At 38.5% G+C, this 14160-nt stretch overlaps 1 protein-coding gene across 1 annotated transcript in view; it reads left to right on the top strand.

The window, feature by feature from the left end:
• The first annotated feature begins 2549 nt into the window (after positions 1–2549).
• The window catches only part of ppil2.S (peptidylprolyl isomerase like 2 S homeolog), a 31614-nt gene continuing 20003 nt past the window's right edge, over positions 2550–14160 (top strand). Inside the window, 5 exon segments of the mRNA NM_001086115.1 lie at positions 2550–2655; positions 7191–7240; positions 10352–10397; positions 10507–10569; positions 11947–11998. Coding sequence (NP_001079584.1) covers positions 2624–2655; positions 7191–7240; positions 10352–10397; positions 10507–10569; positions 11947–11998 — 243 coding nt within the window. The 5' untranslated portion in view covers positions 2550–2623.

Raw genomic sequence — 14160 nt, 5'->3', positions numbered from 1 at the left:
TTCACCAAAAAATTAAAAAAATGAGGAGGGAGATCCTACCTCCCTGTCCAGTAGGACAAAAAATAACAGTGGTGAGGAGGAAGTCATGTGGTCTTATAGGTCATGATTAATTTTGATTGGCCTACATCCAGGTCTGGGAGGGGCAATACTGCCCGTGTGTACTGACATGGAGGGGCGCAGAAGAAATAGCCTTTGAGTCAATTGTGAGTCAATTACTTTTGAGCCCCTGAAATGAAGTGATTGTGCTAAAAAAAAAGGCTTTAGTTCCTCACATTTTTATGCAATCTTTTTGTTCAACCCACTGAATTAAAGCTGAAACTCTGCAGTTCAACTCCATCTGAGTTGTTTCATTTAAAATTCATTGTGGTAATGTACAGAACCAAAATTAGAAAAAAGTTGTCTCTTTCCAAATATTTACGGACCTAACTGTATTGGCGGTTTCTGTGTTATGTGGGCCTCTATCAAATTTTGGCTTGGAAGCCGGAGTCCCCCTTTAATCACCTGGAGGTGGGCATTGAAAGTACTGATTCTATGTTTGCTGATACAAAATTGGGCACAACTATACAGTAGGTTCCATGCAGGATGCTGCTGCTTTGCAGAATGATTTGACTAAATTGGAAAACTGGAAAATGAGGTTCAGTGTTGATAAATGCAAGGTTGTGCACTTTGGCAAAAATAATATAAATGCAAGTTATATACCAAATGGCAGTGTGTTGGGAGTTTCCTTAACTGAGAAGGATCTAGGGGTTTTTGTAGTTGTCTGGTTCTGGGCAGTATCATTCTGTGGCCACAATATCAAATAAAGTTCTGTCTTGCATAAATAGGGCATAAACTCAAGGGATGAAACCATAATAATGCCTCTGTATAGGTCCCTAGTAAGGCCTTATCTGGAGTAAGTGGTGCAGTTTTGGGCTACAGTCCTTAAAATGAGCTGGAGAGAGTGCAGGGACTTGCAACTAAATTGGTTAGAGGGATGGAAGACTTAAATATTGAGGTTACGTTTGGGGTTTTCCCTGGAAAAGATGCATGCAAGGGGACATGATTACACATAAAAGTATATTAGAGGGCATTATAGCCGAAAGCTCTGCTCCTCTCAGAGCAACCGCTTGGTTGTACCCCCACTACCACTGCTGTTTCCCGTATCAAACCCTTCTCTCTTGCGACTCCTTACATTTGGAATGCCATTCCAGAATCTGTCAGGAGAGAATCCTCCTTCAGTGTTTTTAAAACAAAACTCAAAGACTACCTCTGAGAGCACCTGGATAACACCTGAACTGGCACTTATATAACAGTGTAACAAACTGTAACCCACAGCACCTTAATACCCCTCTGAATTGTGTCTGTATGTTACCCTCCCATTTAGACTGTAAGCCCTACGGGGTAGGGTCCTCTAGCCTTTTGTTTCCTTGACACTGAGCACTTAATCTGTATTGTAATTATATTTTTTATATTTATGTGAATTGTATTTCTAATAATGCACTTATTGTTACTTTTTATTCCAATGACCCCTTGTTTGTTACTATTAATTTATTGTTTTGCTGTACAGTGCTTTGCCTTCGAGGAGCGCTTTACAAATAAAAATATACATACATACATTATAGACAAATATCAGGGGACCTTTTTACCCACCCCTTTAGACTAGAGGAAAAGAACTTTCATTTGAAACAATGTAGGTTGTTCTTCACATTGATTCGATTAGAAACCAAATATTGGTGGGCAGTCCTTGTGGTGCTTGTTCTGGCTACCAAAACAAGCCAAATTGTGGCAAATTTAGGACTCTCAACAGGAGCCACAGGGCCAGGTGACCTTGCTGCCACTAAGAACAAGGGTTGGGTGCCAGGCACCTATTCAGCCCCTAAAATAGGGAACCAGGTAATTCTGCCAAAAGCCTAAACAGGAGCCTACAGTGAGGCATGTATTTAGACAACCAGGATAACAGGGATACGTCCTACGACTCCTGCCTGTAAGAATTTGAAGCAGAGAATGCCAGGCACAAGTTTAGGGGACCAATGCCGGAGCCAAATAGTTCCAGGCACCTGTTCAAATATCCAGATCTGGGACATAAGGCGCTGGGCTCGTATGGCCTGTGCTCTGTTACATAAAGTGACAACCAGAACCAGGATATAAACATGTGTCATAATATGCGCATTTAAGAGTGTGAGGAACCTGTTGTGACAAACAGTATTAGAGCCTGAGGATGCCGTAAACTTAGCTACACTACACCACCACAGTCAGAACTACATAAGCCACATCTTCTTTACCCTCCCCCCGATTCCTATACCAGGCCGCCTTATTCCCACTTCCACTTCTTCCACCATATACCCGAAACCCCTTCTCACTCCGTGCCAGAACTTCAGTTGCTTTAAATTACTCCATTAATGTATTCATTACAATACAATTCTCTAATTGAGATTGGGCGTAAACAAGGGCAGCTCTGCGGCAGCTTATTTTATGTCCAAACATCCTGCCGCCGCACTGACGTAGTAAAATTAAATGCTTTCGCCGTTGCTACTTCCGGTACCCGAGCCTTTACAATAGACGGACCGGAAGTTGCTATTGGACGCAAACTCGGAAAGATTAATCGGTGTTCAAGAGAACGGGGTTCCTGTAACAGATAAACAAAATGGGGAAGCGCCAACATCAAAAAGATAAAATGTGAGTTGAGAGCCTTGAATTTTATGCCATACCTAAATGGCGCCTTTTTCTGTGTACAATACAGTAATAATACAGTATGGATAATGCGTCAGTGGATCTTCCCGATGCTACTACACATAGCATAACTCTTCCTATTATCCCATGAGTGAAATTTTAAAAAAAATGTTGTGTTAAGGGAATGCTGTGTGTTTATGAAGCATCTTTCTGTTAAAGCAAAGCTTTAATTATTGCATAGTGAAAGGGCCTTCTTTTTTAGTTCCTCTATTTAGGAAAGACTGGTAAGCATTGAACTCTGTGCCCTGTCCTCTTTAGGATCCTGTGACTAAGCAGAAAGGGGTCACTTTAATGGCACTTCCCCCACCCAAATTGGCCCATACACCACTACGTATCATTCTGTGTTTTGCAAATGTAACATTTTAGTTTGTGGAGAGCTTTAAAATGCGCATTGTTGGTTTCAGAGCATAAGTTACCTGACAGATAAACCCATCACCAGAGAGATAACTGTAAAGGAAAAAAATACGAATAAGTCTTTAAAGGTATATAAAGAATTACAAGTAGGGTTGCCACCTTTTCTGGAAAAAAACACAGCCTTCCTATATATTTATCTTTTTGGGATCAACCATCCTTTTTACCGGTCAGGCCTGTAAAATACCGGGCAGGTGGCAACCCTAATTACAAGACAAAGAACACGTAACCCTAAATGCTGTTGGACATCACTTATGAGCCCTTTGTCATAACAATAGCTTACCTCAGCCATTTCTCTTTGTTGCGAAACAGTTTGGCAGGAAACCCTTGCAGCTGTGTGCATGAGCAATTCAGTAAAATCAGAACTTCACCACTAAAACTAACCATGCACTTGAAAGATCCACTCATTTGGAGAGGCTGCCAAACAAGAATGCTTTTCCCTGATATGCACTACAGTATTTAAAGGAGTTGTTTACCTCCATGGAAAGTCCAACCAAGGTCATAAAACTTAGCACAAAAATAGGGATTCACCAAATCGAGGATTCAGCCTTTTTCAGCAGGAAGTACCGAATCTGAATACTTAAAATCATGTGACTTTTTATCAAACAAGGAAGCACAGGTTGTGGACCTTTGTTTGCCCCTCATTTCCCGAATTTGCAAATGCAAATTAGGTAAAAATCTGAAGCAGGCACTCAAATAAGGCAATCTTCCATCAAATAGTAGAAATCAAGTAGAAAGGAATTATTGTGTCCTCTGCCTTACGCGTTTCATGTTACAAACACTTGATCATAGGCCTACTATTTGATGGAAGATTGCATTATTTGAGTGCCTGCTTCAGATTTTTTCACGGTTGTCCGGTCCCCATGCTGAGGGCTCAGGGCGGTGCACCTGGGCCACTTCCTAAATGTGGCGAGTAAATACTCCACTTTATGAAGACCCCTTTGTTGTCTTATGCAAATTCGGGTTCAGATTGGTATATGCCCTTTTTTGTGAAGGGTTTGGGATTTGGATGAATCCTAAAATAGTGGATTCAGTGCATCCAATACAGCCATTTAAAAAATGTCTATTTGAATTACAAATTGGCACTTACCCGATTCTTATGTACAGCGTTTGTGCCTTGATCGACTGCATACTAAAGGGAAGCCACAGTGGGGTGACCGGAGAATTACACTACTCATGTGCCCCTGCTCTTCATTCATTTGCATAGCTTTAATATGGCTGCACTATTAATATTATGCAAATGTATGACAAAAAGAATAACCATGAGCAGGAGTATTCTGCCTGATACACTGAAGTTCTTTCTGTGGCTGGTTTTCTTCATCTTCATAGAGGAGGAGGGGGTTGGCAACCCTGTAGGCCAATAAGCTGCCGACTTGATCTCCAGTTTTTATCGGATTGTGTATAGCACCCTTAAGGGCAGCAGCATGATCCCAGGGATCTGTTTGTACAGTACTCAGAATTAGAAACTTGAAAAAGGACCAGAAGCAGGCCTGAAACGTTGTGGTAACATAGTAACATAGTAAGTAAGGTTGAAAAAAGACACATGTCCATCGAGTTCAACCTTTTTTTTTTTTTTTTTTTTTTTTTTATTAACTACCTATTTGCCAGTTGATCCAGAGGAAGGCAAAAAACCCATCTGAAGCCTCTCCAATTTGCCTTAGAGGGGGAAAAATTCCTTCCTGACTCCAAAATGGCAATCGGACTAGTCCCTGGATCAACTTGGACTATGAGCTATTTCCCATAACCCTGTATTCCCTTACTTGCTAAAAAGCCATCCAACCCCTTCTTAAAGCTATCTAATGTATCAGCCTGTACAACTGATTCAGGGAGAGAATTCCACATCTTCACAGCTCTCACTGTAAAAAACCCCTTCCGAATATTTAGGCGGAACCTCTTTTCTTCTAATCGGAATGGGTGACCTCGTGTCAGCTGGAAAGACCTACTGGTAAATAAAGCATTAGAGAGATTGTTATATGATCCCCTTATATATTTATACATAGTCATCATATCACCCCTTAAGCGCCTCTTCTCCAGCATGAACATCCCCAATTTGGCCAGTCTTTCCTCATAGCTAAGATTTTCAATACCTTTTACCAGCTTAGTTGCCCTTCTCTGTACCCTCTCTAATACAATAATGTCCTGTTTGAGTGACGGAGACCAAAACTGTACGGCATATTCTAGATGGGGCCTTACAAGTGCTCTATACAGTGGAAGAATGACCCCCTCCTCCCGTGACTCTATGCCCCTTTTAATACAGCTCAAGACCTTATTTGCCCTTGATGCTGCTGACTGGCATTGCTTGCTACAGCCAAGTTTATCATCTACAAGGACTCCAAGGTCCTTTTCCATAATGGATTTGCCAAGTGCAGTCCCAATAAGGGTATAAGTGGCTTGGATATTTTTACATCCCAGGTGCATGACTTTACATTTATCAACATTGAATCTCATTTGCCACTTAGCTGCCCAGATTGCCAGTTTGTCAAGATCCTGTTGCAAGTGCCACATCCTGGATGGAATTAATTGGGCTGGATAATTTTGTGTCATCTGCAAACACTGATACATTACTTACAACACCCTCCCCTAAGTCATTAATGAACAAGTTAAATAAAAGTGGACCCAATACTGAGCCCTGGGGGACCCCACTAAGAACCTTACTCCAAGTAGAGAATGTCCCATTAACAACCACCCTCTGTACCCGATCCTGTAGCCAGTTTCCTATCCATGTGCAAACGACTTCATTAAGCCCAAAAGACCTTAGTTTAGAAAGCAGTCGTTTGTGGGGCACAGTATCAAACGCTTTGGCAAAATCCAAATAGATCACATCTACTGCCCCCCCACTATCCAGAATCTTACTTACCACATCATAAAATGCAATCAAATTCGTCTGACATGACCTATCTTTCATAAAGTGTGTTACAGATCATAAAGCTATGTCTCAAATAAAGGCTTTTTAAATCTGAACCTTTGAACGGAGCTGTGTCGTATATTGTAGCTTGATAAATTTGCTCAGATAGTGGACCACTGGACACGTGCGCACCGCCTTGTAACAAGAGGTGGAAAGTTGATGAGTGCTCACTAGAAAATTACTATTGACTCAGTAGAATATTACCATGGACCGGTGCTGTTTTTTGGCAAAGAGTGGGCTGGCCCAGGGTCTGTTTATCAATTATAATAAATGGGGAGTGACCATCATTGGTACCCCTTAGTCCAGCTTTATTATACATTTAATAAGCCAAAAATATGGTTTTGGTGCATTTTTGGATGAATGAGTTTACATGTAACAGATTCCATATGATAGCGAGGGTAATATATTTAGAGAAAACATACTGCATGAAAACTGTTAGAAAGACTCAATGTTGCATTCTTGTATGGCTGGGGCAAAATGGCAGGACAATAAAGCAGTAGCTCACCTTTAAGGGAATTCCTAGTGTGTTGTTGAATGCCCTATTCTCGTCAACTTTTCATTTGGTCCTCTTTCTTTTTGTTTTTTTAATAGTTAAATTATTTTCCTGTCTTTTTTTTTTTTGCCTTGTTTCAGCTTTGAAACAGGGATCGTTCACCCTGACAGCCAAAAAAGAATTGCTCTGTGAGACTACAAGTCTACTGTTATTGTTATTTTTTATTATCATTCTGGCCCTTTCCTATTCAGTTTCCAGTCTATCTGGGTAAATTGAACCCTAGAAACCAGATAACTGCTAAAATCCAAAAGAGAAAACTGCCGTACAATATGCTAAATAATGTTTAAAAACTGCATACATATAATAGAAACAGAGCAATTTAAAATTGACTTAGAATAGAAATGTCTACATCCTAATATGTTAATTTGAAGGTGAACTATCCGTTTAATATCTGATGATTGCTTTTTGTATCTGTTTTTGCTACTATTGTATTGGTTTTTAAAATATTTGTTAATGGTTAGATACTTTTGGATTTTGATAAATTCAGATGTATATGTTAATTTTTGGAAATGCTCATTTTATAAAAAAAATGTCTCTCTCTCCTTTAATCCCATGTTGTTACCTAAATTTGGTGGTTCAAGATTGTCAGTAATCTGTTCATTCTTTCTCCAGGTACATCACTTGTACAGAATACACACACTTCTATGGAGGAAAGAGACCAGGTGAGACCAACAACATACATACTGTGTGCACAGTTACATTATTTCTACTATGGGAATTTATGTAATGTAATTTTTATTTCTTGAAGGGCACCTGTTCGGTAAAAATGTATTCCGGTTGGGGATAACAGTAGATTTTTGCCCCCCCGCCAGCACTACGCTACCCACACCGGGAGGGAGCTCCCGTTTAAAGGCAGCCATATTGTGTCACTCGCATGCGCATAATGAAAATGTGCCCCGAATTGCTTATGTGCATGTGCGTACCGTCACATGCACATTATGTGCATGCGAGTGACACAATATGGCTGCTCACACCGGGAGCTCCCTCCCAGTGCGGGTAGCATAGTGCTGGTGGGGGCATTTTTTAAAAAAAAAAAAAACTATGGTTATCCCCAACCGGAATGCGGGCTCTATTTTGAACAGGTGCCCTTTAATCTTAAAATACATATGTGATTTCTAAAAAAAAAAAAAAAAAAAAAAAAAAAAAAAAAAAAGTGACAGGAAGTTGGGCACTAGATTCTTGCTCACCATTCAAACTTGTCAAAGGGGAAGTATCATAAAAATGAAAAATTAATATGAGCTTCATCTCATAGTAGTAAGAAGCTTTCAGAATATAGTTAATTAAAAAAAAAAATTAAATTCCTACTATAATCCTAATATAATTCTTCACTATACCCCCTCAATCTCCCTGAGAAAATCATTTTTAATTGATTGTTTTGAAAGTTTACCTCGGCTAGACAAAGCTCATGTTAAATTTTTAATTTTGGGTTACTTCCCTTTTAAATAGCAGCCATTTGTCCTACTGACTATAATGCAGTTGTGTACAGGAAAACGTCTACAATTCTTCTTACTAAAATTGATAGATTTTTTGTGCCTAATTTCGGTAAATATTGGTTCTATTTCTGCAAGAGTTAAATATATTTGTTCTATGTAAGAAACAAAAGGCAAGAAAGAAACATGCTGTACTTTAATCTTCTTTCTTAATAAGAAACTTTCTAAATACAATCAATTAAAAATTCTGTAGCATTTCTGAAATAATCAAGTTTATGTTCACTATTCCTCTCTCAGCATCTGTTTCTCTTCATTCTCTCTTCATGCAGGAGTTGGGTGTCAGATATTCATTGACAGTTACATCCAATATATCTTATAGGGGGGCTCCTTTTGCCTAGAAGATGTATTAGAGCTCACTCTAGTGAAATCCCCAGACATCATGTCTCTCTACATGCAGAATTTGTGCAAAAGGCAGTTATTTTGTTACATTTTGTTTGTACTGGAATTCGTTATTTGAGTAAGCTCTAATACATCTGCAAGGAAAGGGAACCCCCCTATAAGATATATTGGATCATTCATCTGGCACCCAACTACTGCATGAAGACAGAATGAAGAGAATCAGATGCTGAAAGAGGAATAGTGAAGATGAACTTGATTATTTCAGAAAGGATGCAGAATTTTTAATTGATAGTATTTACAAAGTTACTTATTTCCATATGATGAAGCTTATATCAAATGTTCATTTTGCAATAGTTCATCTTTAAGCCTGCTAAAAACAATTAAACATTAAGTAAATCAAATAGGAATGTTTTGCCACCAAAATGGATTCACTCAACCTTCTATTTTTTTAATTTGACAGTTTTTTTCTAAGGTAAACTGTTCTAATTTGATATACATATTATCTATATATACAGTATGTAATAGTGCATACATGTTTCTTTGGTCCTATTGCCTATGGAAAAACTTTTGCAGGCTGTGGAAGAGGAGATTTATCATGTGCAAATAATTTCCTAGAGTTCAATCACCCTTAAAGGAACTAAAGTCTAAAATAGAATAAGGCTAGAAATGCTGTAGTTTGTATACTAAAAATAAACATGAACTTACTGCACCAGAAGCCTTATTAAACAAATGATTTATGCTTTCAAAGTTGGCCACAGGGGGCCACCATCTTGTAACTTTGTTATACATCTCTGCAAGACCAAGACTGTGCACATGCTTAGTATGGTCGGTGCTGTTGCTTAGGGATCATCATAAATCATTAAAACAGCACAAGTCAAATATCTGCCAAAGCAGATACAGCAAGACTAATTAATATAAATATGCACTGGATCCTGTGTTGTCATGTAATGTGGATTTTATAATTTTTGTATTATTTAATACAAACTTTCTCCAACTCTCCAGATCCAGTGGCTGCAGCAAAATAATCCTCAAAATAGAATCCCAGTTTATCTGTTTAAATCTGGTTCCATGATCTTTATCCCTGCAGCTGGAGTTGGAAACTAGGGATGCACCGAATCCAGGGTTCGGGATTCGGCCAGGATTCAGCCTTTTTCAGCAGGATTCGGATTCGGCCAAATCCTTCTGCCTTGCCAAACCAAATCCTTATTTGCATATGCAAATTTGGGGCTGGATGGAAATTGTGTGACTTTTTGTCAGAAAACAAGGAAGTAAAAGATTCTTTCCCCTTCCCACCCCTAATTTGCATATGCAAATTGGGGTTCGGATTTGGTTCAGTATTTTGCCGAATCTTTCATGAAGGATTCGGGGGTTTGGCCGAGGATCTAAAGGCAAAAATAAAATCCCATTTCTACTTTATTAACTGAAACAGAAACCTTTCCCCAATAATAAATCTTTACGGTTTTTATAAGAACGAAGGGGGAATTTCACTGGATACAGTCAGGTTTCTTATAAAAACTGTAGACTTTTTTTTAATTAAAGTATGTTGGAGATAGATTTCTTTTTCATTAAAGAAAGTAGAAATGGGATTTTTTTTTTCTTTTGCCTTTAAAGTTTAAAGCCCTTAATGTTTAAATAATTTTAAAAAACGGTTGACAATGAAAAATAGAAATTGGCAAAAGTCTTTATGACTGATGTACAACCCCAGTGCTAGATACTGTTTTATTATGAAAGAGAAAAAGGAAATAATTTTTAAAAATTAGAATTCTTTTCTTTAAATTGAGTCTATGGAATATGGCCTTCCCATAATTCAAAGCGTTCTGGGTAACTCGTTTCTGGATAATGGATCACATACCTTTACTAACATACATATCGTTTATACATAGTGTACAATTTACTTTATATTATGCCTACGTTTATTGTGGGGGTTTTTTCTCCCCTGTACAGATATCCCAAAAGCAAATTTCAGACGCCTGCCATTTGATCACTGCAGGTAAAGTAATTATGAGTTTGAATATGTGTTTGAGAAAAAGTGAATTGGGAATTAACCGGAGTATCGTGGAGTTCTGAGTAGCTTTATTCTGACAGAGAATGTTTCTCAGTTTGTCTTTACAGCCCTTTGAATATCCAGTTTGCACACCGGATGGAATAGTCTTTGATCTTTTGTAAGTATGTAAATATTGTTTTATTAACAACAACATGCTTGCTCTCTTCTCCCACATAAAACCAACAATTTTAAACATACAGCTGACTTAGATTTCCAGTGTTTGTAAACTGAACATTTTCCTGCAAAAAGTCAACTTGACGCCTATAAACATGATGGCACCAGCAGATAGAGTACTCTTCTAAGCTTTTTTCATTTTCCATCCATTTTTTTCCTTTAAGTTTTATGTTGTTAATATCATGAATATGTAAATGGCCAGATTATTCCAGAAGCAGGCAATTCAAATTCTCTGCTGAGGCTAGGGCCACATGACACAGATCTCGGTCTGTGTCTCTCTGTACAATATTGCCCCACTGCGCCTCTTCTCCTGCACCTCCTGCAAGATTTAGCATTTGGTGCTGGAATACATTGCACCTGCAGTGCAGCAGAAGAAAAGTGGGGCAGTGGATTTTCTGCAGGCGGAAAATCCATGTCATGTAGCCTAGCCTAAATTCTCTCACTTAATAGCAGTGAGTTGTTCCACTTTAGCTGCAACTAAAAACACTTATAACATCTGTAAGGGTTTGGGTAGCTGGGATCAGTTTTCCTGGGGTAACACAGCCCACGGCACAAGCACCACTCACGAGAGTGTAGTCGCTTTTTGGCAGTTTGTCTCTTGCAGAAAAAATAAACGAAACAAACCATTCAAAATAAAATCCTTGCCACTTAATGGGCTTCTAACTAATACAGGTCAGTTTTCCTAACTAACCAGGACAAGGCCTACCACCTGTCTCCACAAAACAAAGAACATACAGGAATATATAAAATCCCAAACCTTTTGGTGGTTTCAATCCCTCTCACACAGGCAGCTTTCCTGTGTATTTTCCCCAGCCAGGAACTCTCCACTCTGGCTTGAGCTGACTCTTTAATTAACCACCTTAAATACCTCCGTACAACTCAAAACACCCGGGCTGGACTAGCAGTCCCGGAACCACTCTGTTAGGAACCTGGGGCATAAATAAACTCCGTCCTGGACTTTCCTAGGTATCCTAGTAGTGACCTCACCACACATCATATAACATCATTTTAAGTTTGTAGCTATGGTATTGGTATTATTTGTGTTCCTGAATGGATCATTTCAGCTCTATCCTGTTATATCTGGTGCAACTAGGATCTCTGACCACTGTATTCCGAAAGGTCCGTTATAATGACAAATAAAATCTCCACAAAGCATAAAAGTTTCTCTGTGAGAGTAAGATTTGCTAACACTAGTTCTTTCAAGCTCTTAAATTTAAATGTTGAGTAAATTATTCTACTTTGCTATAACTTTTCAGGAGAAAATACAAACTTTTTTTATAACATATTGGCATTGAGAATTCATTTCTTACCCCCTCTGCAGGAGCATTGTTCCTTGGATAAAGAAGTATGGCACCAACCCAATCACAGGAGAGGTGAGCAGAGATAACAATCTGTTGTGATGACTTCCCTGCTTTTGGCTCAACTTATTATGGTCATGGCACATGACATTTTGTCACCAACAGGAAAACCCTCCCTGCAGGCTACAAAACACCTGACGATTTTTATAGACTAACATTTGAATTCCCTTCTGCATTTTTACATTTTCATGTGATGGCACTAGCAAGGATTTACAGCTACTTTTTTTTTTTTTTTTATATCCATCCATTTGACCTTTGGGCCAGCCTGTTGGGTATTGTACACTCCAGCCCGTATAGTTACTTGACTTAAGCAGAGTTTCACCTACAGCTTCTCAAGAAATAAATACATTTCTGTGTTTTGATATTATAAATTTCATTTTTATTTTTAAATACCAATACCATATATGTGTAAACTCACCAGAAGCAACATTGGATTCAGATGCACATACCCCAGATCATAATACTATTGTTTCCAACTTTCAAATCACAAGTAACAATAGGCATGCACCAAAGAGCTGGGCCACTGATTTGGCAGGTGTAGTTAAAAAGTTTTCTATTTAAGGACATCCCAAAACACAACAAAATCAAGCCATGTTTGTTTTGTGTCTAAGGGGCAGTTGATGATCTCTATGCTATGATAAAGTATGAATTGATATTCAAAATTATTTTGTAATACCCATTTCTTAACACAAGGTGGGGTTCAGGGTCCATTAAGGGCATCACTTATCTACTGTGTCAGGTTTACACAGAATTGGAAAATGTGCATAATAAATGTTGACCTATAAACATTTTTGTAATTTGAAAGAGCAGATTTGAAGTTGAAATCTTAGGGGCAGAGAGAACAATCTGCAAATTATGATATCAGATTGATTAATTCTGGTCAGTTATCAAGATGCTTTTAATATCAATATTGATTAAATCCTCATTGTTTAAAAAAAAAAAAGCAACAATTTCCATAACCATGTACAGGATTTATTGCTGACCGATCATTCTTTTTGGGGATCTACAATACCCATCAATTTGATAGGCCAATGTAATCCATCATAGGGGAATTCCAACACAGATGGAATAACTAGGAAATTCCCTTTAAGGTAAGCAGTATGACAACTCTAAAAGTAATATATAAAATACAAATCCAAAAAATTTTTATGTTCTGTGCCTTTAGTTAACTACATTTTTGACTTTTGAAAAATACATTTCAGTTATTGCTGATCTGCTATAAATTGAAATCAGATCCAGCATTTACCATGGATCTCCTTGGTATGACTGTGTTGTGTTTCAAACTGAGCCAATCAGTGGTTACTGCCTGCAGCTGTTATTAAGCATTGAGAAGTTGAATTTCCCCGTCTGTGTAGTGGTGTAATCCTCTTCTGTACAACACAGGTTGTTTATTTTGCCTCTGTGGTTGTACACTTACCAGTAAAATACGTACAGGCTTATCAGTCATGTCAACCATTGGAATGGCCTGTAGCTATTTATGATGGGGATGCTGCAGATAAAAATACCAGTTACTTTATTATGAAATGCATATAAAAACAGTGGAATTTGAGAGCAAGGTGTCAGGCATGGAAAAAACTAAACAGCACATCCTGATATAGTAGCCTGTCTGGTTACACAGGCTAATGTGTTTATGGGAGAAATGTAAGACATCAGTGATTTTGGCAAGTGTTGGCCCATTCATGTTCCTTCAATACATTCTACATACCTTAGATTTTGGGCATGTTCCAAGCCTGTTGAAACAAGTCTTGTATGTGTCATATTCCAAGTGGAACAAGTTGAATCACAAATTATATACCCATAGGATCTTGGGCAGCATTTGACTTGTAAATGTTCTGCTGTATCTTGGAAGGTGTGTTTGTATTTGTGGGATTATGTAGCTACTCGAGACTTGTGTGTCTTTGACAAAGAACTTATTACACTGAATGGGCAATTTTTGTACCTGAGGGCAGTGCAAGCTGAGGCAAGTTTTCTAGTTACTTTTTGTGTGTGAGCTTGAGGCTTGGTTACGTTAGTGTGAAGCAGAAGCACTGTAAATTGTTTGGTTCGGCCAATGCTGCTTCTCATGCATCCTTGTAATGATAGTTTCTCTCATCTCTGCAGGGGATGGCATGCCACTGTCTTAGCTTCTTAAGAAACTAGGTCATTCACTTCCCACTGTGCATTTCTATAATATTGAG

Source organism: Xenopus laevis, chromosome 1S (genome assembly GCF_017654675.1).
Source record: "Xenopus laevis strain J_2021 chromosome 1S, Xenopus_laevis_v10.1, whole genome shotgun sequence".
NCBI lineage: Eukaryota > Metazoa > Chordata > Amphibia > Anura > Pipidae > Xenopus > Xenopus laevis.
The sequence above is the reverse complement of the archived record's forward strand: the minus strand, read 5'-3'. Positions and strand labels throughout refer to the sequence as shown.